The 22,247-nt window shown below is 48.3% G+C and overlaps 1 protein-coding gene across 2 annotated transcripts in view; it reads left to right on the top strand.

Moving 5' to 3' along the window:
- Positions 1–8,047: 8,047 nt before the first annotated feature.
- The window catches only part of OTULINL (OTU deubiquitinase with linear linkage specificity like), a 30,411-nt gene continuing 16,211 nt past the window's right edge, over positions 8,048–22,247 (top strand). The window contains exons 1-2 of one of the 2 annotated variants that reach the window (XM_025270697.3): positions 8,094–8,234; positions 10,742–10,853. Coding sequence is in view for 1 of the 2 variants with exons in the window: in XM_025270696.3 (XP_025126481.1) it covers positions 8,177–8,234 (58 nt within the window). In the remaining variant the exon portion in view is untranslated. Of the gene's footprint in view, positions 8,235–10,741; positions 10,854–22,247 lie in introns of both variants that reach the window. The other variant, XM_025270696.3, reaches the window with a different exon arrangement.

Here is a 22,247-nt window from a genome sequence, read left to right as displayed (position 1 = left end):
AGGGGGTCATGTGCTAAACTAACATTAAAAATTATAACAGTAATATCTAATTTTGGAGCATTTGAAAAATACTGATAAGTAAGCAGAAGAAAATAAAAAATAGCTTTTAATCGTATCACTCAGGATAATAGCTATTGATATTTGGGGGCTTATTCTTCCAATATTATTCTGTGCATAAATTTTTTTTCTATAAAATTGGCTGCAAGGGGCTTCCCTGGTAGCTCAGCTGGTAAAGAATCTGCCTACAATGCAGGAGATCCCAGTTCCTTTCCTGGGTTGGGAAGATCCCCTGGAGAAGGGATAGGCTGCCCACTCCAGTATCCTTGGGCTTCTCTGGTGGCTTAGACAGTAAAGAATCCACCTGCAATGTGGGAGACCTGGGTTCGATCCCTGGGTTGAGAAGATCCCCTGGAGGAGGCTGTGGCAGCCCACTTCAGTATTCTTGCCTGGAAAATCCCATGGACAGAGGAGCCTGGTGGGCTACAGTCCATGGGGGTGCAAAGAGACGGACACAACTGAGTGACTAAGCACACAAGCACTTCCCTCATGGTCTGTTGGTTAAGAATCTGCCTTACAATGAAAGGGACATGGGTTCAATTCTAGTTGGGAAACTAAGATCCCACATGCTACATAGTAACTAACCCTACACACTCAACTACTGAGCCCACACACAACATCTCGAGTCCATGGGCTGCAATGAAAGATCTTGCATGATGCAACTAAGACCCAGTGAACAAATAAGTAAAAATATTTTTAAAATTTGGTTGTATATACAGTACTAGTATTATTTCAGTTGTGACTGAGAGTAAACCTATCTTAATTAGGCTTAAGCTAAAATAGGTGGGGGAGTAAGGGGAGTTTTTTTGGCTCATGTAACTGTGAGATACAGGAGTATTACTGCTTCAGGTATGGCTGTATCAAGGAGCTCAAATAATTTACTAGGGTTCTTTCTCCATCTCTTGGTTCTACTTCCTCCATATACATATTAATAATATGTATATTATTAATATACATTAATACATACATATACATAATAATAATAATACATATTAATATGTATTCCCAGCATCAGTCAATATCTTTGACACTATGAGTTTTATTTGTTTCCTCATATGTAACCATTTACATGCACCACGATTTTTTAAAACAACCTGTTGAAGGAAATTTTCATCTCAGAATTATGATTAGAGGATGAGATGGGATATGAGAAGTTCATCCAGCACCTTCTATTCCTTTTACAGTAAAAGGAATCGAGACCTAGAATGGATAAGCCATTTTCCATTATCTTTCAAGTAATCGCTGGAAGCTGAAGCTCCAATACTTTGGTCACGTGATGTGAAGAGCCAGCTCATTGGAAAAGACCCTGATGTTCAGAAAGATTGAGGGCAGGAGGAGAAGAGGGCAGCAGAGGATGAGATGGTTGGATGGCATCACTGACTCAATGGACATGAATTTGAGCAAGCTCTGGGAGACAGTGAAGGACTGGGGAGCCTGGTGTGCTGCAATCCATGGGGTCACAGGGTCAGACATGACTGAGTGACCGAACAACAACAGATTAATGGTGGGGAACCAGATCTAGATGATTCCAAGGTTGACTCTTTTCCACCTGCTCTCTTTTAAATGTCAACCCTGAAGCAAAATGTCAGGCAGTCAACTAACAGAGTGTGCCTGCCCGGCGAGCCTGAAAACTAAATGATTCAGAGAAAAAGAGCAATCTGGTTTTCTTGCCTACTCCTGGATTTACTTCCAAAAGTGAGAGTGGGTGGGGGCAGACAAAGCCACAAAGGCTGCTGTGTGTTTGTTCCTCTTTAGCTAAATATAAAAATATGCTTTGTTGGCTAATCAGAACTGCAAGCCCAGTAACACATCTAAAAGGTTTCGAGATTATGTCTCTTCATGTGTTTTCTCTTAAGCATCCAATTACTCAGAAAAATTGTTTTATCATTTGTGTATTTCATGTGGTGAGGCCCCTGCTGTTCGTGTCATCTCAAAGAGCTTACCAGGCATGAAAGAGGAAGGGCCATCCTTCAGGAAACAATTTGTCTGACAAGGACGTCCAGAGCCCATTTGCAGAGAAAGAGAAGAAATCTATTAGCAAACTCTGTGAGCCCAGCAATGAGGAGGCAAGTGGGTGGTGAGCCCTTGAGAGAGGAGCGTTTCCTATATTCTGTATTCTGCAAGAGCTCACGTTGTTGCTGTTATTGTTCAGTCGCTTAGTCATATCCAGCTCTTTGTGACCCCATGGACTGCAGCATGCCAGGCTTCCCTGTTCTTCACCATCTCCTGGAGTTTGCTCAAACTCACATCCACTGAGTCGATGATGCCATTCAACCATCTCATCCTCTATTGCCCTCTTCTCCTGCCCACAATCTTTGCCAGCATCAGGGTCTTTTCCAATGGATTGGCTCTTCACATCAGGTGGCCAAAGTATTGGAATTTTAGCTTCAGCATCAGTCCTTCCAGTGAATATTCAGGGTCCACCAGACATTAAGCAGGAGACCCAGGGGAGACTGAGACCTTGTCCCTAGCCTCGGGAGCTCATGGTCAAGTGTGGAGAGACAAGTGCTGGGTTCAGTGGGAATGATGGGAATACAAAGGAGGGCAGTGGAGCCAGTTGCTAACTCATCATGGGTGGTCCAGAAGTGTTCCCAAAAGCTAGTAGGCTTGAGCAGAATCTGGAAGGACCCCTAGAGCCAGCCAGGTGAAAGCACACCCAGGCAGTGCAAGGTCAAAGGCCAGAGATGGTGAGCAAGCACAGCTCTATGCAAACTACAGGCAGGACCGATATCAGGAATTTGGAAATGAGTGAAGCTTCCCAGGTGGCTCCGTGGTAAAGAACCCACCCACCAATGCAGGAGATAAGAGTTCGATCCCTGGGTTGGGACGATCCCCTGGAGAAGGAAATGTTAACCCACTCCAGTATTCTTGCCTGGGAAATATGGACAGAGGAGCCTGGTGGGCTACAGTGCATGGGGTCACAAAGAGCTGGACACGACTGAGAGACTGAGCACACACGAAGCCATCTAAGTTGCCAAGAAAAAAAAAGGAAACACTAAGTTCTGGTCTGGGCCTATACAAAATCGTGAAGTTCTTCTCCACATCTACCACCCCCACATCTTTCACTTCCCTGTATGGCTCTCAGGGGACCTCCTTTATCCTTCTCGCCAGCTCTTACACTCTCTTTCCCAGGGGATCTTCCTGACCCAGAGATCGAACCCACGTCTCTTGTGTCTCCTGCACTGGCAGGTGGATTTTTTACCATTGCACCACCTGGGAGCCTTGAGTAATAATGCTGAGCAATTGATAGAGGCTGGCAGTTCATGAGTGCTCAACTAAGTTCTGCCATTATCATCACCATCATCACGATTAACCTATTAACCTCTATACATTGCCTCTATTAGAAAACGTGACCCTACCTGATAACAGTGCAGAATGAAAGTAATGATAAGGGTTACTCAAATTTTAACTTTTATGGATATCAACCGTGATGCCATTATGTTTTCAAAGACAATAAATCATCAAAGGACTTAATCATTTCTCCAAGGAAGATGTTACACATATTTAATAAGCACATCAAAAGATGCTCAGCATTCCTAATCATTAGGAACATGCAAATCCGAACTACAGTAAGATATCACTTCACACCCATTTGGATGGATATTATTTAAAAAATTGAAAATAAAGTGCCTGTGAGGATGTGGAGGAAATATAATCTTTATGCATTGTTGGTGGAAGTGTTTTCTGCAGTGGAAAAAGTATGACTGTTTTATGACTGTTCCTCAAAACAGATATGATCCCGCAATTTCGCTTCTAAAGTGTATATTCAAAAGAATTGAAAACAGAGACTCCAACAGTTATTTGTACACTTAGGATCATGGCAGTATTATTTACAATAGCTAGAAGGTGGAAACAACCTGTGTCCATTGATGGATGAGCAATCTGTAACGTATACATCCCACGAAATATTACTCAGCCTTGAAAAGGAAGGCCATTATGGCATGTGTCACAATAGCTGTGCACCTTGAAGACATCAATAGACTAAAATAAGCTAGTCACCACAGGATAAAGGCTGTAGGATTCCACCTGAGGAAGCTAGAGTAATCATATTGGAAAAATAGCTCAAAGGCAGAAAGTAGAGTGATGATTGCTAGGGCAGGGGCTGAGGGAGGGGGAAGATGAAAGAAGTTAGAGAGATGGATTGTTGGTGATATTTGCACAACGATGTGAATGTACTTAGTGCCACTCATCTATACACTTAAAAATAATGAAATGGTAAATTTCATGTTATGTATACTTTACCACCAAAGAAAAGAATGAATTTGGATAAGGACAGTTGGAAGTGAATACAGGTGGGAAAATTCCATGAGTTCTTAGTTGGAAGTCTTGTCATTGCCTTCACTCACACTTGACTCATGTTCTCATTCAGTGACTACTGAATAAGTACCTTCCAGTGCCAAGTCAAGTTCTTGGTGCAGGAATTACAGCAATTCCCTCTGCAGTCTCTCAGTTAAGAGGGGGATATTTAACTAGAAGTCAGTCAACCAAGCAAACTCTCAGTAGAAATGAAAATTGCAATTATTGCCCAAATGCGTCATGGGTTCCACTGTTCTCAGAACAAATGTCAACTTGTCCTAGCCCGAGACTGACCCAGATGTGAATGAGTGACCCTTGAGTAATGTGAAAAGTTTGGCATTGCAAGGGAAAATATATTTTGCAATGTCTTCAGTGCTTCTGGACATTCACATTCCAGTCTCAGAGTTTAAATGGTCAAGAAAACTTTATGAAAACAAAAAGTCTGAGAAAATATTTGCTAAAATTTATTGACCAGGCATCTCTCGCTCTCTCTCCACCCCTCCCGCATTTCTCTTTCTTTCTCTTTTTTCCCTTCTCATTCTTTCTTCTGATGTGGACCATATCAAGATCATCCATGTGACTAACTGGAGTAGCCATTGCCCCTGGCTACTCATTCCAAACTCTCCAGCATCACAATCAAGTGATACGCTTCTAGGCATTGGCTTTGTCTTCAGTGGTTCGAAGGTTGATATTTTTGGGAGTGTAATATATCTGTGTCAACATTTTAGCTGAGATAATTGCTACAGGTATCTTCACGAGTGTGACCTTTATGAGAGTATGGCCTCACACCATACTCTCAATGTACCCACTCGAACATATCCAAGCTCTACCTAATAGGTCCATGATATATGGTTTTAATGGGCTTCCCTGGTAGCTCAGCAGGTAAAGGATCTGCCTGCTATGCAGGAGACCGTGGTTTGATTCCTCAGTTGGGAAGATGCCCTGGAGACGGGATAGGCTACCTACTCCAGTATTCTTGGACTTCCCTGGTGGTTCAGATGGTAAAGAATCCACGAGACCTGGGTTCGATCCCTGGGTTGGGAAGATCCCCTGGAGGAGGGCATGGTAACCCATCCCAGTATTCTTGCCTGGAGAATCCCCATGGACAGAGGAGCCTGGCAGGCTCATGGGATCGCAAAGAGTCGGACATAACTAAGCGACTAAGGACAACACAGTGTATGATTTTAATATGCTGGCTCAATTATAGTTATTTTTCTAATGCATTACCAGTTTGGTAGTTTTTTTTAAAGCCTATGCATTCAAGCTGTGATATAATGTAGAAGGTAAAAATTGGTGTTAGTAAAAGCAATAAAGGTTTGTCTATATACAAAAAAAAAAAAATTCAAGCCCTGAGCTGGGCACTAAGGATTCTAGATCATAATTCTTATCTGCAAAAATCTCATATTCCAGGTCAGTAAAAGTTTTGATAACCTTGTTAATTGTTAAGACAGGTAGTAAATCACACATGGGTAGGCCAGAAGGTCAATCAGAAACCTCTATGCGTAGTCACATCCTTGATTAGATTAATATTTATGTGGTTCTTATTATGTGCCAAGCATTAATCTAAGGGTTTAGGACATATCTTATCACTTCATCCCCATAACAACCCCCTAAGGAAGATACTCACTTGAGCTTCATTTTATGATGAGGAAACTGAGGCACAAAAAGTTTAAATAACTGAGCAAGTCCATATGGCTAGTATGCAGCGCCAGACCAGACAGTCTGGCTTCAAGGTCTAGGTCTGTAAATACCACATGAAGAGGCCTTCCACTCAGATTTCAGAGTAACAGTGACCATTGCAGCAAACCAAACCAAGAAACCCTGGTTGTGAATTAATTGAAAGGATTCTAGGCTGAGTCCCAACAGCTGTGTTCATAAATTTTATCTTGTGGGAGGAGGGGAAAGTTGCTGGCTAATTTGTTTTGTAGTTAAAGGACTCAAGTAAATTTTACTTTATCACGAGAAATTAGTCCTGGTATTTTCAGCCTCTAGAATAGACAATTTGTACTCATCATGGCTCATAACTCTAATTACACACAATTTTAAGTCCTTTAATTTGTATGAGTAACAAGGCTCTATACACGCAAGTCATGCTTTATGGCTGTAGAAAACTACCCCTCTAGGTTAAAATCTGATTTGGATAGAAGGAGTTTCCCCCACCCCCCAAACATGCAGCAGAATTTGGGAACATTTTTATTATCTTCTGTGAATCATGGGTGGCAGAATGGTGGGGCAGTGGAGAGATCAGACCTAGGTTTAAACTCTGCACTAGCATTTCCTGAACCTCAGTTTCCTTATGTTTAAACTGGAGATAACAAGAGTACCTAGCTCATGGGCCGGTGTAAAGATTAGATCAAATAATATGTAAAATAATACATAAAAGGATTACCAAAGTGCCTGGCCTGGTGTCAGCTATTGGCAACTGTCCAGCACTACATTAATTGCTGTTTCTCTGATTCAGAATTTCCCTGGAGTTACCAAAGACCAGAGAACATGGGGAAAGTGGTTACTTGCAGACATTGCCCTAAATACTGGAGCCACCTAAAATGCCAGGGTGTTTTCCACATCATTCTTTAGTTACGGAATTTTTCAAAAGGTGCCAAACCATGGCACATGCAAGCCTGTTTGTCTCTGGAATTGTGTGTATTGGAGAAAGAGGAAGAGTTCACCAGGATTTTAATTTTCTTCCTTTTTCTCTGGAAAAAAAAAAGTCATGTTACTATGAAATCAGGGGTGAAAGATTCTTGTTGTGAGTGCCTTCCTATTGTCGGACTGTTTATTTTTACTATTTGCTACTCCTTTATTTTTTCCTTTACTGTTAAACCACTTTAAAAGATGATCAATTTTGTCAATAACCTCTCCTAAAGTAAACTAAAGGAAATCAGTCCTGAATATTCACTGGAAGGACTGATGCGGAAGCTGAAACTCCAATACTCTGGCCACCTGATGCTAAAGAGCTGACTCACTGGAAAAGACCCTGATGCTGGGAAAGATCGAAGGCGGGAGGAGAAGGGAACAACAGAAGATGAGGTGGTTGCATGGCATCACCGACTCAATGGACATGAGTTTGAGTAAACTCCGGGAGTTGGTGATGGGCAGGGAGGTCTGGCGTGCTGCAGTCCATGGGGTCGCAAAGAGTCGGACACGTCCGAGCGACGGAACTGAAAATAAACTGCGTACTAAGTAAGCACATCACCATTCCACTGAGTCAGGGGAAATAAAGATCAGAAAAAAAACAGCCCAATCTAGTGGGTCAGGCCCCGGGTCGACAGCTGGATTCCAGCCTCGCCCTCTCATCGCCGTGACCGATTAGCGCCTTAACCTTTGGGCCAGGGAAAAGAATCCTGCAACCTTGCCACTGAAGTAAAACTCTCTCCCACATCATCCCACTCAGCAGGCTTCTTTCCTTCCCACTCAATGGGCCTCCGATATAAAGCTCCAGGGAGGTCGAGGATTCCGCCAGGTGGCACTGCTAGGATAGTTCCTGAGACGAGGGTCTGCATCCCAGCAGTAGCTGCCCGCATCCTAGCGGAGCACACAGCGGCTCTCCGCCGCTCCGGCTGGGGAATCCAGAAGGGCTCGGGGGCCCCGCCCACCTGGCCCCCGCCCCCCGACGCGGCGCGGCCTCCCATTGGCGCTCCGGCGCGTCCGTCGAACCCCTGGGGTGCCCGGGGGCGGGAGCGCAGACTGCGTTCCCCGCCCCGCGCCTCCAGCGCCCACCAGCCTGCGGCCGGGGAGCGAGCCGCGGGCGCCGGCGGGCGGCCGCCGCGTCCGTCAGACCCAGCGGACGAGTCTCTGCGCCCGTCGGCAGTGCACGGCCGGCATGGCGGCGCGGAAGAGCCCCGCGCAGGAGCGGGAGCGGCCTCGCAACCACGCCTCAGGTGGGCCCGGGGCCCGCGGGGCGGGCAGCCCGGGACACGCTCTCCTGGTCGGCGCAGCCTTTGGCGTCGGGAGGCCCGGGACCGGCGGTCCGAAGGGTGGGGAGTCCCAGGGGGTGGGGAGGGGAACCGGCTTCAGGGTTTGGGGCGGGCATCGGGGGTGGGGCGCATCTCTGTCAGGAGCTGCGCCCCCCGGGAGGCAGGGCTGGTGCGGGTCTCGAGGCGGCAAGCGACCCGCTGAGGCGGCGCTGGCCGGTTCCCGGACAGAGAGAGCGCGGGCTCTATCTGGGGTGCTGTGTGACGGGGTTTGGCGGGGGCGCGCTGGCGCCGACGAGCGGCGGCGTCCCCTCCGAGCTCTCTCTCTCTCTCTGGGTCGTTGTCGGAGGGAAGTGGACGAGTTTCGCGCTTTGCCGGCAGAGGATGTGGTCCACACCTTCGCGGCAGTCGAGACCCGATGAGCGAACGGAGAAAACTCCCGGTTTTTGAAACAAAAACAAACCCAAAAAATGTCACCGGGGGCAGGTCGCCAGGGTCTCCGCCCTCGCCGGATGAGGGGAGGGGGTTGTTTGAGCCTTTGAGCCCCAAGTTTGAGGAAGGGGAGCTGCCTCTCACCTTGGAGCACGTTCCCGTTTGTGTGTTTCCCTGGAAGCCACCCGAGGGGTGAGAACCCACCTATCGGTGCATTTGGGGAGGGCGCGCGCCTGTTGCAGCGTCGATGGGAAATTGTTAGGACAGTTTCTTAATTGGGGGTTCTTGGTCCGTGCAGGAGCTTTTACTTCACACAGCAGACTGTTGGGTGTGTTGGGAAAACAGCAGTTCTCAGTTAGGACAGGAGTTCTAGACATCATTCCGCCCAGGACCGTGTGCCTAGACGTCTACCATTCCGGACTTCTGGATCCTAGTCCCTAAAAACGAAGGCACGCGGCTAAGCTGATCCATCAAGCCCCTCTCAGTCAAGACTTCTGGTGACTGACGTGCCTCCCACTCCCAAAAGTTTGGAGAACAATCTCATTTTTCAACTTTTCTGCACCTTGGATTGTTATAGAATTAGCCAAATATTTCCTGTGGGTGTATTCATCTGAACTTTTTATTATGTGATTTTTCTTCCCTTCTCCGTGGCTTATTTTGGCAGAGAGAGCAAAGATGGAAGTGGAGGTAGGGGTACAGCTGGAAAAAGCTAGCTGGGGAGGCGGAAAGATGTCTTACTCTGGGCTTAATGGAGTTGCCAGGAATTTTCCCTGCCAACGCACCAAGTTCAGGGTGTGCCAGTGCTATGAGCGCAAAGAGAATTCTTTCCTCGGCCCCAGCCCATGGAGACTGCAGTCCGTGTGTCAGTGGAAGAGAGTGATTCAAAGATCAGGTTATGGAAAACTTTCTTCAAAACATAACCTCCACGGACTTAAGAGCATACTTGCCCTTCTTTGCTGGTCATGTTGGGGGGGTGTGGGGGTGGGGAATGGGGGATGGACAAAGTTTTAAAACCAGTTGCCAAAGCTAGGGTGGAGACAGGTTTTTTTGTTTGTTTGTTTTCAATTTTTTTACCTACCCTTAAGACTTTTGGTAAGAGACCAAGATTCACTTTTGAGATAATAGTGAATGTTAACAAGTATCATTTGCCGGTAATAAAATAGACAACAGCAGAAGAATACCCACTGAACAGACAGGGATGGAAGGAGTTTTTTGGTAGCCATTTTTAACTATTTCTTTTTAAGTATTTGGATACTGAGAATCATGAACTAAACATGCACGGTATTATGGGAAAGACACTGTCAGCAGCAGATATTAGACCAGGAAGAGGCACCATGGGTCATTTGCAGAAGGTGGGAAGAAGCAGGGAAGTGCGACTAAGCTCAGCAGTCCCAGCGTTGCCCCGGGGTCTGGTGTTTGAGGAAGGGCTGTGTGCCTGCCACACCGTGGGGCTCCTCTAGCTTCTGGCCACCATGCAAGGTATTTAACTTCCTGTTGGTTCGGGCACTGCTGGGGTTTCTTGCTGAGGCCCATCTCCATTTGTTTAGTACCAAGAATTGGGGATAAATGAGTGTTCAACCGTGTGTGTACTCAGGAGCCACAGGGCTCCCTGTGGCCCCTGGGAGTTGACCTGGGGGACACAAATGTCTGGTGTGGGAAGGGGTGGGACCCAAACGCCAAGTCCCCTCACTCCAGCTCCACATAAACAACCTGTGTTTCTTTTCTTGTTTTATATGCTGTTCTGGGTAATATTTTGTTTGGGGAAAAGAGTTTAGAGATAATGGTAATGGCTAATATGTTTGAGTGCTGCTTGTGTCTTTCTTATGTATAAAGAGCCTAGAACCACTGGCCCTAATAAGCCCTCAAAGGTTAGCTGCTATTCTTACAGTGATCATTATACTAGAAGGTAGCCGTTATTTTTATCCCCATTTTATGAAACTGTGTCCCACATAAACTTGTAGATGCCCCCACTTTCCCATTTAACTAACTTTCCTGTTAATTAAAATGTGTATTCCTCAATATCATGGATTCTTTTATTCCAGAGCCATTCAGGGATGACCTACTTTGTGTTTGAAGCAGGTGTTTTCTGACCTGCCCTTTGCAGCCTCTGGCCTGGTCCCTGGGGTCATCACAGGTACCACCCTGGGCAGGCAGGTGAGTTTTCCTGAGGAGTGTCTCTGTGTTTCACGCGAGAGGGCAAATCAGAAGAGCTGGCAGCCTGATGGCAGGTGGGGGCTGAGGGTGGTAGGGCACGCCCAGCCGCTCCTAGCGGACTGCAGAGGGGAGCTGAGAACCGGCAGCCTGTCCCGCTGCCTGTGCCTTCAAGGCCTTTGCTTTCAGGAGCGGAACCACGCACAGGGGACCCTGGGAGGGACCGTGGTGGCAGGGAGCAGAGGAGTGATTGGCTCCCATGCTGTGTGAGCTGCTTGTAACCTTGAAGAGAAAGGTTTCCCTTCCTTAAAAAAACAGTCCAAAGGCTGAGGAAGAAGAAAACAAACTGTGCAATTGAAAACACGTGCCCACACCAGAAGCCCACAACAGAATGCTTAAAACTTTGCAAGTAGCCCACAGCCGCTCTTTTTGTCGGCCTGTTTGTGTCCCACGTTTATTCTTCTACTCTTCCATGTCTGTGTGTGTGTGTTAGTCACTCAGTCATGTCCGACTCTCTGTGACCCTATGGACTGCAGCCCGCCAGGCTCCTCTGTCCATGGAATTCTCCAGACAAGAATACTGGAGTGGGTTGCCATTTCCTTCTCCAGTGGGAAATTTAGTAGTAGTAGTTTAGTTGCTAAGTCGTGCCCGACTCTTGTGACCCCACAGACTGTAGCCTGTCAGGTTCTGCTGTCCATGGTATTCTCCAGGTAAGAATACTGGAGTGGGTTGCCATTTCCTTCTCCATCTGTGTCTGTGAGATGGACTAAATACCAAATAAGAGGTAAACTGTGGTACCATGTGTTTTAGCTGAGTAGAAACTCTTTTGATTGGCACAATTGCTGAATTTGAAAGTGACATTTTTTCCCTGGCTCCTGTGAGTGGGTGGGTGCAGTCTCCAGCCCGCAGGCTGTCCCTGCCACAGTAACAGTGGGTATGGTGCTGGACTCGGAGACACTGCTCATGGAGAGTGTTATGTAATCTTTACAACCACCACCCTGTGACGCCCAGGATGGTCACGGAATTTCCTCAGAGTTTCCAGCTAGTAAGTGGTGGCCAGGATTCAAACTGGGCAGCCTGGCCCCTCCCACAACAGATTCTTAACTATCCTCCTGCTTCTGTCTCCTGAAACAGTCAGACTGATACCTGGGCGTGCTCTGGTTTCCAAGGCTTGTTGTTGTTGCTCTGTTGCTAAGTCACTTCCAACTCTTTGCAACCCCATGGGCTGCAGCATGCCAAGCTTCCCGGTCCTTCACTGTCTCCCAGAGTTTGCTCAAACTCATGTCCATTGAGCCCATGATCCCATCCAACCATCTCATCCTCTGTTGTCCCTTTTCCTCCTGCTCTCAGTCTTTCCCAGCATCAGGGACTTTTCCAGTGAGTTGGCTCTTTGCACGAGATGACCAGAATATTGCAGCTTCAACTTCAGCATCAGTCCTTCCAATGAACATTCAGGACTGATTTCCTTTAGGATTAACTGGTTTGATCTCCTTGCTGTCCAAGAAAGTCTCAAGAGTCTTCTCCAGCGCCATAGTTCGAAAGCATCAATTCTTCGGCACTCAGCCTTCTTTATGGTCCAAGTCTTATATCCATATATAACTATTGGAAAAACCATAGCTTCCAAGGTTACCTCATCACAGTTAAGTTGTTCTAAAGTAAAGTTGGGTTATAGTTTTCATACCATTGTTGTTTAAGGGAACTCTGTGTTCCGTCTGTGTACAGAAGAAGATTATGAAAAAGTCACCATTATCGAGCTAAAACTTCCTACACGTGTGTTTCTTTATACACAGCTTTGAAGTCTCTATGTACCTTTTAAAGGAGTTAATGGAGTGTTTGACCTTTCTCTCCTGTCCCCTTGAATCCTCTGGTAAATGTTCAGTTACCTAGGACAATCTGTTCTCAAAACAGAGGCTGTATATACATTTATTGACTTGTAATTAATTTAATGGAAAAACTTTTAAATGTCACTTTACCTTAAGTCAACAGGGAAAAATTTTTGTGTGTGCACTCATTTTTCCAGTGACCTTTTACACGAGTCACATTCTGTTTTTCTACTTTTTCATTTAATCGAGCCAGAATAGACAGGTGGCGTCATGTTTAAAATAAGAGGATAATAAAACGTTTATGTTCATTTCTAGAAGACTGAGGACCATTGTCTGTTAGTACTGTTGCTGGGATTCCCAGGTAATAAACAACAATCCCAGAAATAGCACGTAAAACGCTATGGTCAATAAATTTCTGAATTAAGAATTTAATAGTAAGTCTTATTGTTGATTTAACCAGGTGACTCTGACTTTAAGTGTATGTGGAATTGTTAGATGCATAGTCATTTAAAACACCTTATTAGCACTTTCTCTGCTTATTCTGTAACTGATTTTTTTTTTAACCTGGGTCATTTTTTTAAAAGTGTTTATTGAATTTGTTACAATATTGCTTCTGTTTTACCTTTCAGTTTTTTGGTGGTGAGGCATATGGGATCCTAGCTCCCCGACCAGGAATCCAACCTGTATCCCCTGTGTTGGAAGGTGAAGTCTTAACCACTGGCCGCCAGGGAAGTCCCTTGTTACTTATTTTTATTGAATATTAGGGTTAGTCTTCCTACAGGCTTCCCAGGTGGCGCTAGTGGTAAAGAATCCGCCTGCCAATGCAGCAGACATAAGAGACAAGGGTTGATCCCTGGGTCAGGAAGATCCCCGGGAAAAGGGCATGGCAACTCATTCTAGTATTCTTGCCTGGAGAATCCCATAGACAGAGGAGCCTGATGGGCTACAGTCCATGGGGTCACAAAGAGTTGAACACAACTGAAGTGACTTAGCAGCACACACAGTCTTCCAGCAGATGGAGAAATAACATAATTGGAAGTCAGTTTCTCAGGAGAGTCCTCTGCCAATTCAGAGAGAAGCAGAATCCCAGCCCCTCTTCCAAGCACCAGTAGCTGCCCGGATACTTGGGTTTGGCCTCCTGGGTGGGGTTTCAGTGCCTGCAGCCCCCAGAGCCATCAGGAGCCTTCCCAGCCTGGCCTGGCCCCAGCCTGCAGGGCTCGGGCACCCCGGGTGGACTCTGTGCCTTGGGCCCCACCTCAAAGGTCAAGGTGGACATCAGATGTCAAGCCCAGGTGGCTGGAAGGGACCCAACACACTGGGGTTCTCAGTCTTGGGCACATCGGACAGGCTGTCCTGGAGGCCCTGCCCTGATTGCAGGGGATGGGGTTGGGGTGGGGGACAAGAGCCCCACCCATTTTTGTAAATCTTGTTAACTGTGAATCAAATACAGCTGTCTTTTTCTCTTGAAAGGAAGCGAGCCACGCATCCTGCCTTCTCGTGTGCCCCTTACAGTGGACCAGTACTCCTGTTCCCACCACACCTTGTGGGCACAGGCCACGTCCCCAGGGGTTCAGGAGGGGAGGTGGGCGGGGACACAGGCTGTGAACCACTTGTAAAACCTGCCTCTAAGCCAGGGCAGAGAGGGCTCCCCAGAACGTTTGATCTCTCAGGTTGAAGAGAAGTGAACTGAACTTCTTCCAGGTCTTAGAGTAACACCAGGCACACTGTGGATATATTTCCTGACCTGTGATTGGTTGTTGAGTCGCCAAGTTGTGTCCGACCGACTCTTTCGATCCCATGGACTGTAGCCCGCCAGGCTCCTCTGTCCGTGGGATTCTCTAAGCAAGAATACTGGAGTGGGTCTCCAGGGGCTCTTTCTCACCCAGGAATCAAACCCAGGTCTCCTGCCTTGAGGTAGATTCTTTATCGACTGAGCTATGAGGGAATCCCATAGAAAGAGCTCAACTATTTTTTTCTTTGGTAAGTTATTTTTTGTTTTAATTTGGCTGCACTGGGTCTTAGTTGCAGCCCCTGGGATCTTCAGTCTTCGCTGTGGCATGCAGAATCTTTAGTAACGGCGGTCGAGGTCTTTCAGGGGCAGCATTCGAACCCTTCCTTGCAGTGTGTGAGGTCTAGTTCCCTGACCAGTGCTCAAACCCGGACCCCCTGCCTCGGGAGTGCGGAGGCTCAGCCACTGGACCACCAGGGTGGAGATCCCAGGAGGGCCTCAGCTTTGCTGTAAGAGCTCTGAAGTGCCAGGAAACCTGGGTGCTCTGTGTCCTCCAGATTGGCTGCCAGGACAGGTGAGAGGACAGGGGAAGTGGGAGAGAGGGCCAGGCAGCGTGCTGAGGATCCTCAGTCAGCATCCAGGAGTGAAGGGCTGCTGGCGCTGACGTCATCGGGCCGGATCAGCTATGTCTCATTCTACTTGTCGCTTGACCGGGAGTTCGGTTCATAGCTAAGGCTGCCCGGCATCTTGAAATGCAAATGTAGCCAATGGAATTATTCATATCCATGTGGCGTCCCTCAGTTTTTGCACTTAAAGCCCTGAGAGACTCGGCTCTATTGATTCCTTCCTCTGAAATCGGAAGTAGAGAGAAAAATCACTCGACTTGAGAGCGAGTTTATTAGATGGGTTCATCCCTCTGTTTTGTTCCCTAAACATTGGTTAAACCCCCTTTGGGGTTCTTAGCTGACTGTCATAACAAGGACTAGTACAGACACCGCTTATACACCTACCTAGTACTGCCCTCGGAGAAGGCAATGGCACCCCACTCCAGTACTCTTGCCTAGAAAATCCCACGGACGGAGGAGCCTGGTGGGCTGCAGTCCATGGGGTCGCTAGGAGTCGGACACGACTGAGCGACTTCACTTTCACTTTTCACTTTCATGCATGGGAGAAGGAAATGGCAACCCACTCCAGTGTTCTTGCCGGGAGAATCCCAGGGACGGGGGAGCCTGGGGGGGCTGCCGTCTGTGGGGTTGCACAGAGTCGGACACGACTGAGGCGACTTAGCAGCAGCAGCAGCAGTACTGCCCTGTTCCTCGTGCTTTGATATTCCAGCGTCCTCTCCCACATAGGCCTCACTGATGCAGTCACAGTTTGGGCCCATCACGTGTGCAGCTGCAGACCCCTCACGCCTGCCCCAGGCTCCTCAAGCTTCCTCTTTTGTTTCTTGCTGTCTTTGAGAAACCGGTCGCCTCCATGGAGGCCTTTGTGGGAAAGGCTGTGCTCTCAGGTCAACGTGTGATACCTGCAGACCTGCGTACGGGCGTCTTGGGGCGGAGTCTGTGCTGGCCTTTGTCAAGGGCTCGTGTGTCTTCTGTCCCCGCTCAGGGCATCTTGCCTGTGGTGCAAGTTTTGAGTGATGTTTTGAGTCTTTTTTTTTTTTAAATAGTGAAAACTTTTATATTTGGAATTAGCCAGCTGGACTCAGTTTGGATGATCCAATCTTGTTGGCAGTATCCAAAGTGTCAGTCAGGAGCAAGTCGAGCATAGGCCTTCTTCTGTCCCTCAGGCCTGGTCTGGGTGTTGACCTTAGCCACGTCAGTGTCGCAGCCTGTCGAACTGGGTGCTTGTTGGCCCTGATATCCACAGCGAACACATGGGCTCTTGTCTGCTTTCTTCATGACTGACTTGGTGGTGAAGAGGGAATTTGATGATGGCCTAGTGGTCAAATTTGTTTCTCCTAGGAGCACTCTCTCGAGGATATTTGGGCTGCCTCCTGAGCCACAGTGTTCTGGGCCGCCAGAAGGCGGGTGACGTCCGGGTCTTCTTTATCTTCTGGCTGTGAATGCCTCTCAACACGCTTTCTTGGCCTCCAAGCCTTTGCTTTGGCTTCGGCTTTGGGAGAGGTAGGGACTGCCTGCTTCACTCTCAGTGCCACCTTTCATGAATTAAAAAAAAAAAACAAACTCAAGTCTAGTTTAACTTCAGTTGTTTCACAGCTTCTTAAAATCCTGTGCCTTGTACCAGCACATGACAATTCCACCATGTCTTTATTCTGAGGAGCTGCGTATCTAGCCAAAGTCAAGATTCTGTTTCTGTGGAAGAAGAGCGAACAGTCCTGGGGTCGGCTGGCAGTCTGTCCTGGAGACACATGGACTGGATTCTGACTCCATTGATTCATTTTATTTATTTGATAAATATTTATGAACTGTCTACTGTGTTTCTAGGGACCAAGAAAGCAGAGTGAAAACAGAAACTATCCCAGTCCTTAAGACATGTACCTACACGGAGAGACAGACCCTAATCAAACACAAACACAGTTGTGTAAACTGTGATGAGTGCCATGAAGGAATAGGACGCCGCATGCTGTGAGAGAGCGGAGCCCGGGGCTGGGATGGGTCGGAGAAGCTTGACCGTGGGGTGACCTCTGAGCCGAGAATGGAGAGTGAGTAGAGTGAAGAGCATCCCAGAAAGAGACGAGTGCGTCCCAACGGCAGGCACAGAGGCAGGGGTGAGCGCTGATGGAGATGCCGAGGGCAGCCAGTCACCTTGGAGCAAGGAGGTCTGAAGAGGCAAGAGAGCAGGGAGGAATCAGGGTCAGACCCGGCGGGCCCGGGGGTTGGAAGAGCACCCACCCCGGCTTCCCTGGGACTGTGGGTGTCCTTGGATGAGGAACTCTCAGTGCTGAAACTGGGGAGGTCCCGGGCAAGCCAGAAGGAGTGGGTCACCCTCCCTGGAGGTCATTAATATACAGTTGGTCATTAATATACATTAATATACAGTTGGGCTCCTTTATTATTAATTACAGCAAAATTCCTTTTTCGGTTGGCGTAGCTCCCAGCCTTGGAAAAACAGCCACTGACTGATAAAAGTAGCCCCTCGCCTTGGCCAGAGGGAAAGAGATACAAAGCACGGGGGGCTCTTAAACTTGTTGGATGACATGACCAGGGAGACTTTTTTATCTGTGCAGTTTCCCCTAAGGGTAATTTTGGAGATTAACTGGCAGGTGATGATATATTGAGCTAACAGAAATAGGCAAGAATGGAGGAAGCCCTGACCGCAGAGCAGTGTTTCTCAGCACCAATGATGCATTGGAACCATCTGGGAATTTAAAAAAAAAAGGCGCCGGGACCCCAGCCAGTAAATCAGAGTCTCCACAGGTAGGGCCAGGGCCAGCGTCATTCCCTGCTCCGTGGCAGCACCTCTGAGGCTTCGGTGAACACGTGACTTACTGGGACTATTGTAGATCACAGATTCTGCCTCCATGGGGCCCAACCATTGTATTTCTGAATGCCCAGGTGATAAGGATGTTGCTGGTCAATAGACTTTGTGGTGTTGTTCATTCGCAAAGTCGTGTCCAACTCTTGGTGACCGCATGGACTGCAGCACGCCAGCCTCCCCTGTCCCTCACCAACTCCTGGAGCTTGCTCAAACTCATGTCCATTGAATCAGTGATCCCATCCAAGCGTCTCATACTCTGCCATCCCCTCTCCTCCTGCCTTCTATCTTTCCCAGCATCAGGGTCTTTTCCAATAAGTTGGCTTTTTGCATCACGTGACCAAAGTATTGGAGCTACAGCATTAGTCCTTCCAATGAGTATTCAGGGTTGATTTCCTTTAGGGTTGACTGGTTGGATCTCCTTGCAGTCCAGGGGACTCTCAAGAGTCTTCTCCAACCCCACAGTTCAAAGGCATCAATTCTTTGGTGCTCAGCCTTCTTTATGGTCCCACTCTCGCATCCATACACGACTGCTGGAAAACCCATAGCTTTGACTACATGGACCTTTGTCGGCAAAGACTTTGAGAACGATGTTCTATAATGTTTGATGGGTTTGTTTTGACACCTCTGCTTTCTTTTTAGGAGAGCAGATCTGAGAGACCATGTTAGGGTAGAAGATCCTTGAGAGACAAGAGAGGGAGGACAGGGAGGCCCCTGCCCTGGGCTCCCGTCACTCATGGGCCCAGCCCGACTTCTCAGTCGGTTCCAGTGGTGCTTGGGGTCACGTGGTGAGGCCAGTTCCTGGTTCCAGGAGAGCCGGCTCTCGGAGGCTTCTGGCTGGGATGGTGCAATAAGCGATGCCTCATTGCCTTCTCACTTGTTTAGAGGCCTCTCTAGCTGACCCCACTGGCTGCCAGAATGTGGGTCTTTTCAACAACTAAGAAAAGCCCAAAAGATTTTTTAAAAATGACACATCCATTGTGAAAAAAAAAAAAATCAACAAAAAACACACACCACCAACTTCAGACTGGAAAATGGTGTTGGAGAAGGGAAGCCAATTAGAAGGATTAGTACTCATTAGTGACAGAGGCCAGATGATTCTGAGGAATGGAAAAATCACTGCAGGGCGAAAGTGGCTCATCTCAGAGTGTCCTTTTATTTCTCCCTGGGTCATGTGTTCATGAATGATCTGTGCTGGGATGTGGACGACAAGCTTGATCTTTAAAGGTCTAAGAGTTGAGAGGGGGACAGAGCACCGCAGAAGCCGTGGCAGGTGGGAGCAGTGAGCCGAGTCCCGTGATGTGAAGTTTCTTGGGGATGTGTGCCAGCTCCTGGGGCTCGGAGAGCTTGCCCTGTGATATGGATAAGCCCTTGCTTCCCTCCCCAGTTTCTGAACTTACCAAAAGGTGGACACAGGAGTCAGGGTTGTTTTTTTGTTTTTGTTTTTGTTTTTTTTTAACGTCAGCTGGGTAGTAAAATCCTATGTCTTAGGTGGTGTGGCCAGGTGGGTTTGCGGGCGGTGCCTGAGGTGTGCTCACCCCTCAGAGGTCAGGCCTCTCTCCCAGAGAGCCGGCCTCCCCCCAGGCCCCTCTCTGCAGGCAGGCAGTAGTGGGTTGAGCTGAGTGGAGAGTCAGAAAGCCTGCTGTCAGATATATCGTCTCCCGCCTTCAAGAAAGAGCAAGGGGAGTACCAGTACCAGACCACAGGCTGCATTAATGCGAATGGATCATTGAGACCGAGTCTGGTCAACCACAGCTCATGGGCCACTCAGTTTTTCTGTGGCTTGCAACCTATAAAAGCTCTTTACATTTTTTTTTAATAGTTAGGGGGGAAAAAAAAATCAAAAAAGGAATCCTTTTTCCTGACATGTGAAACTTACATGAAATTCAGATTTCAGCATCCCTAGGAAAGTTTTCTTGGGACACCGCCCTGCTGTGTATTGTCCGATGGCTGCTTCCACTCTTCCAGGGGCCGATGTGAGCGGGTGGGACGGAGGCCAGATGGCCGGCAGTGCCTGGAATCTTCCCTCTCCAGCCCTGCACGGAAAGCTTGCTGACTCCGTTGGAGAGCGGAGCAGTGGTCACGTGGTTGATGGCTCCCCTGCTTGCGTCACACCCAGAACAGTGTGTTCCAGCCCATGGTCACACTTTAAGTTGGGGTGGGTCCCCAGAAGGTCACAGGGATGGTGAAGAGGCCTCCCCCTGCCCTGCCAACCCACACCAAACCATGTCAAGTGAGGCCTCATGAGGGGAACTGGGGTGTCTGAGCCAGAAGAGGAAAAGGCACTGTGGGAACGACAGCTGCCTTTAGAGTTTGTGCTTGTTAACTGTTTTGAATTCTTGGAAGAGAAGTACTCAGGGAAGGCGGTTGTGTAGTTAATTCAAGGGGCACTGACCTTGAGTCAGAACGTGTGGGTTCAAGTTCATGCTTCTGCTTGCTTTCTCCGGGCTTCAAAGATGGAGCGCACGTGTGCACCGGTGGCCAGGTCCACAGGGAATTAAGGCTCAGCTGTCACCTCAGAGGGGCCTTCTGGCCCACAGGGGACACAGTCATGAATACACTGAACTGGAACCCATGTGCCGTGTGGACGGCATTGGCGGGGGGTGGGGTCGGGGAGTACCAGGGGAGAGATTCGTCCTGCTGAGGGGGTGGTGTGACTCGGGCCTCGGAGAACAAGTAGAATTCCAGCCCCTCCAGCCCAGAGCATCCTGTGTCCCTGTGAAATGGTCACTAATCTGAGAGGCTGTCATGTGGAAGGGGACTTGGACGTGTTCCTCGTGACCCTAAGCAGTGACGACGCATGTGGTAGTGACAGGTCTGGTCACGCCAGCCTCTTGCTTCCAACCCGGTGGGGGTGGGGCTTTCCTTGCTCTTCAGCATCAGCATCTCCCAAGGGGATGCAGCCTTGCTGGTCTCCCCTCAATTTCCCATCCAGGCTCTGGGTCCCAGCCCCGCCTCACGTCCTCGGGGGAGCCTCCCCCAGCTCGGGTCCGGGTCAGGTCCCTGTGTTACCCCCACCAGTGTCCTCTGCACGGCCTTGGTCATGCTGCAGGCACACGAGGACAGTCTATCCAGGTGTGAATGGATGGAGGAACATCCAGTCTTTCTAGTTCACCGTCGTGGCATCGGTACCCGGCCTACAGAGCAGCGTCATCTGTGGTTGTAGAATAGTGATACATCTGATAGTTGGAGAAACACCCCAGAAAAGGAAATGGGCTCCCATCAGCGGGGGTGAGTTCCCACCCCCAGAGGCATGGAGACACTGATGGTGGCCACGTGGGGGGCTCAGCGGGCAGCTTACACAGATTCACGGCCTGTGTGCTGTGAGCACACTCGGGGCTTCTTGTGTCTCATTACCACCCTCCCGCATCACTGTTGGTCCCCACTGTTGGGGAGACTCTTGGGGATGACTCATCTGAGGTTCTGCAGCTAGAAAATGACAGAATAAAGACTGGGTCCTAGGCTTATTCCGCCAGCTTGCTGTCTTCACCGGGGCCGGGCCAGGGCGCCTGCCTGGTGGGGTGCCGAAACTAGAGTTCTGGGATCCCTGGAGCCTAGCCCCACCTACTGCTTCTGTGTTTTTGTAGTTGGGTGGGTTTTAAGCTGCCTCCAGAAGGTTAGAACATTCAAGTGATAGTTGGCATTGAATACGCCTAATGATGCGCCCAGTACATGAAGATACTGAGCTATGATGTTATTAAAAATGTGGTATATTGTCACCTTGCTTATTTAACTTATATGCAGAGCACATCATGAGAAACCCTGGGCTGGAAGAAGCACAAGCTGGAATCAAGATTGCCGGGAGAAATATCAAGAACCTCAGATATGCAGATGGCAGAGAGTGAGGAACTAAAAATCCTCTTGATCAAAGTGAAAGAGGAGAGTGGAAAAGTTGGCTTAAAGCTCAGCATTCAGAAAATGAAGATCATGGCATCTGGTCCCATCACTTCATGGGAATAGATGGGGAAACAGTGTCATATCAGACTTTATTTTGGGGGGCTCCAAAATCACCGCAGATGGTGATTGCAGCCATGAAATTAAAAGATGCTTACTCCTTGGAAGGAAAGTTATGACCAACCTAGATAGCATATTCAAAAGCAGAGACATTACTTTGCCAACAAAGGTCCGTCTAGTCAAGGCTATGGTTTTTCCAGTGGTCATGTATGGATGTGACTGTTGGACCGTGAAGAAAGCTGAGTGCCGAAAAATTGATGCTTTTGAACTGTGGTGTTGTAGAAGACTCTTGAGAGTCCCTCCAGTCCATTCTAAAGGAGATCAGTCCTGAATATTCATTGGAAGGACCGATGCTGAAGCTGAAACTCCAATACTTTGGCTACCTCATGCGAAGAGTTGACTCATTGGAAAAGACGCTGATGCTGGGAGAGATTGGGGGCAGGAGGAGAAGGG

Source organism: Bubalus bubalis, chromosome 19, assembly GCF_019923935.1.
Source record: "Bubalus bubalis isolate 160015118507 breed Murrah chromosome 19, NDDB_SH_1, whole genome shotgun sequence".
NCBI lineage: Eukaryota > Metazoa > Chordata > Mammalia > Artiodactyla > Bovidae > Bubalus > Bubalus bubalis.
Note: the sequence above shows the minus strand (reverse complement) of the source record. Positions and strands in the feature narration are given on the sequence as shown.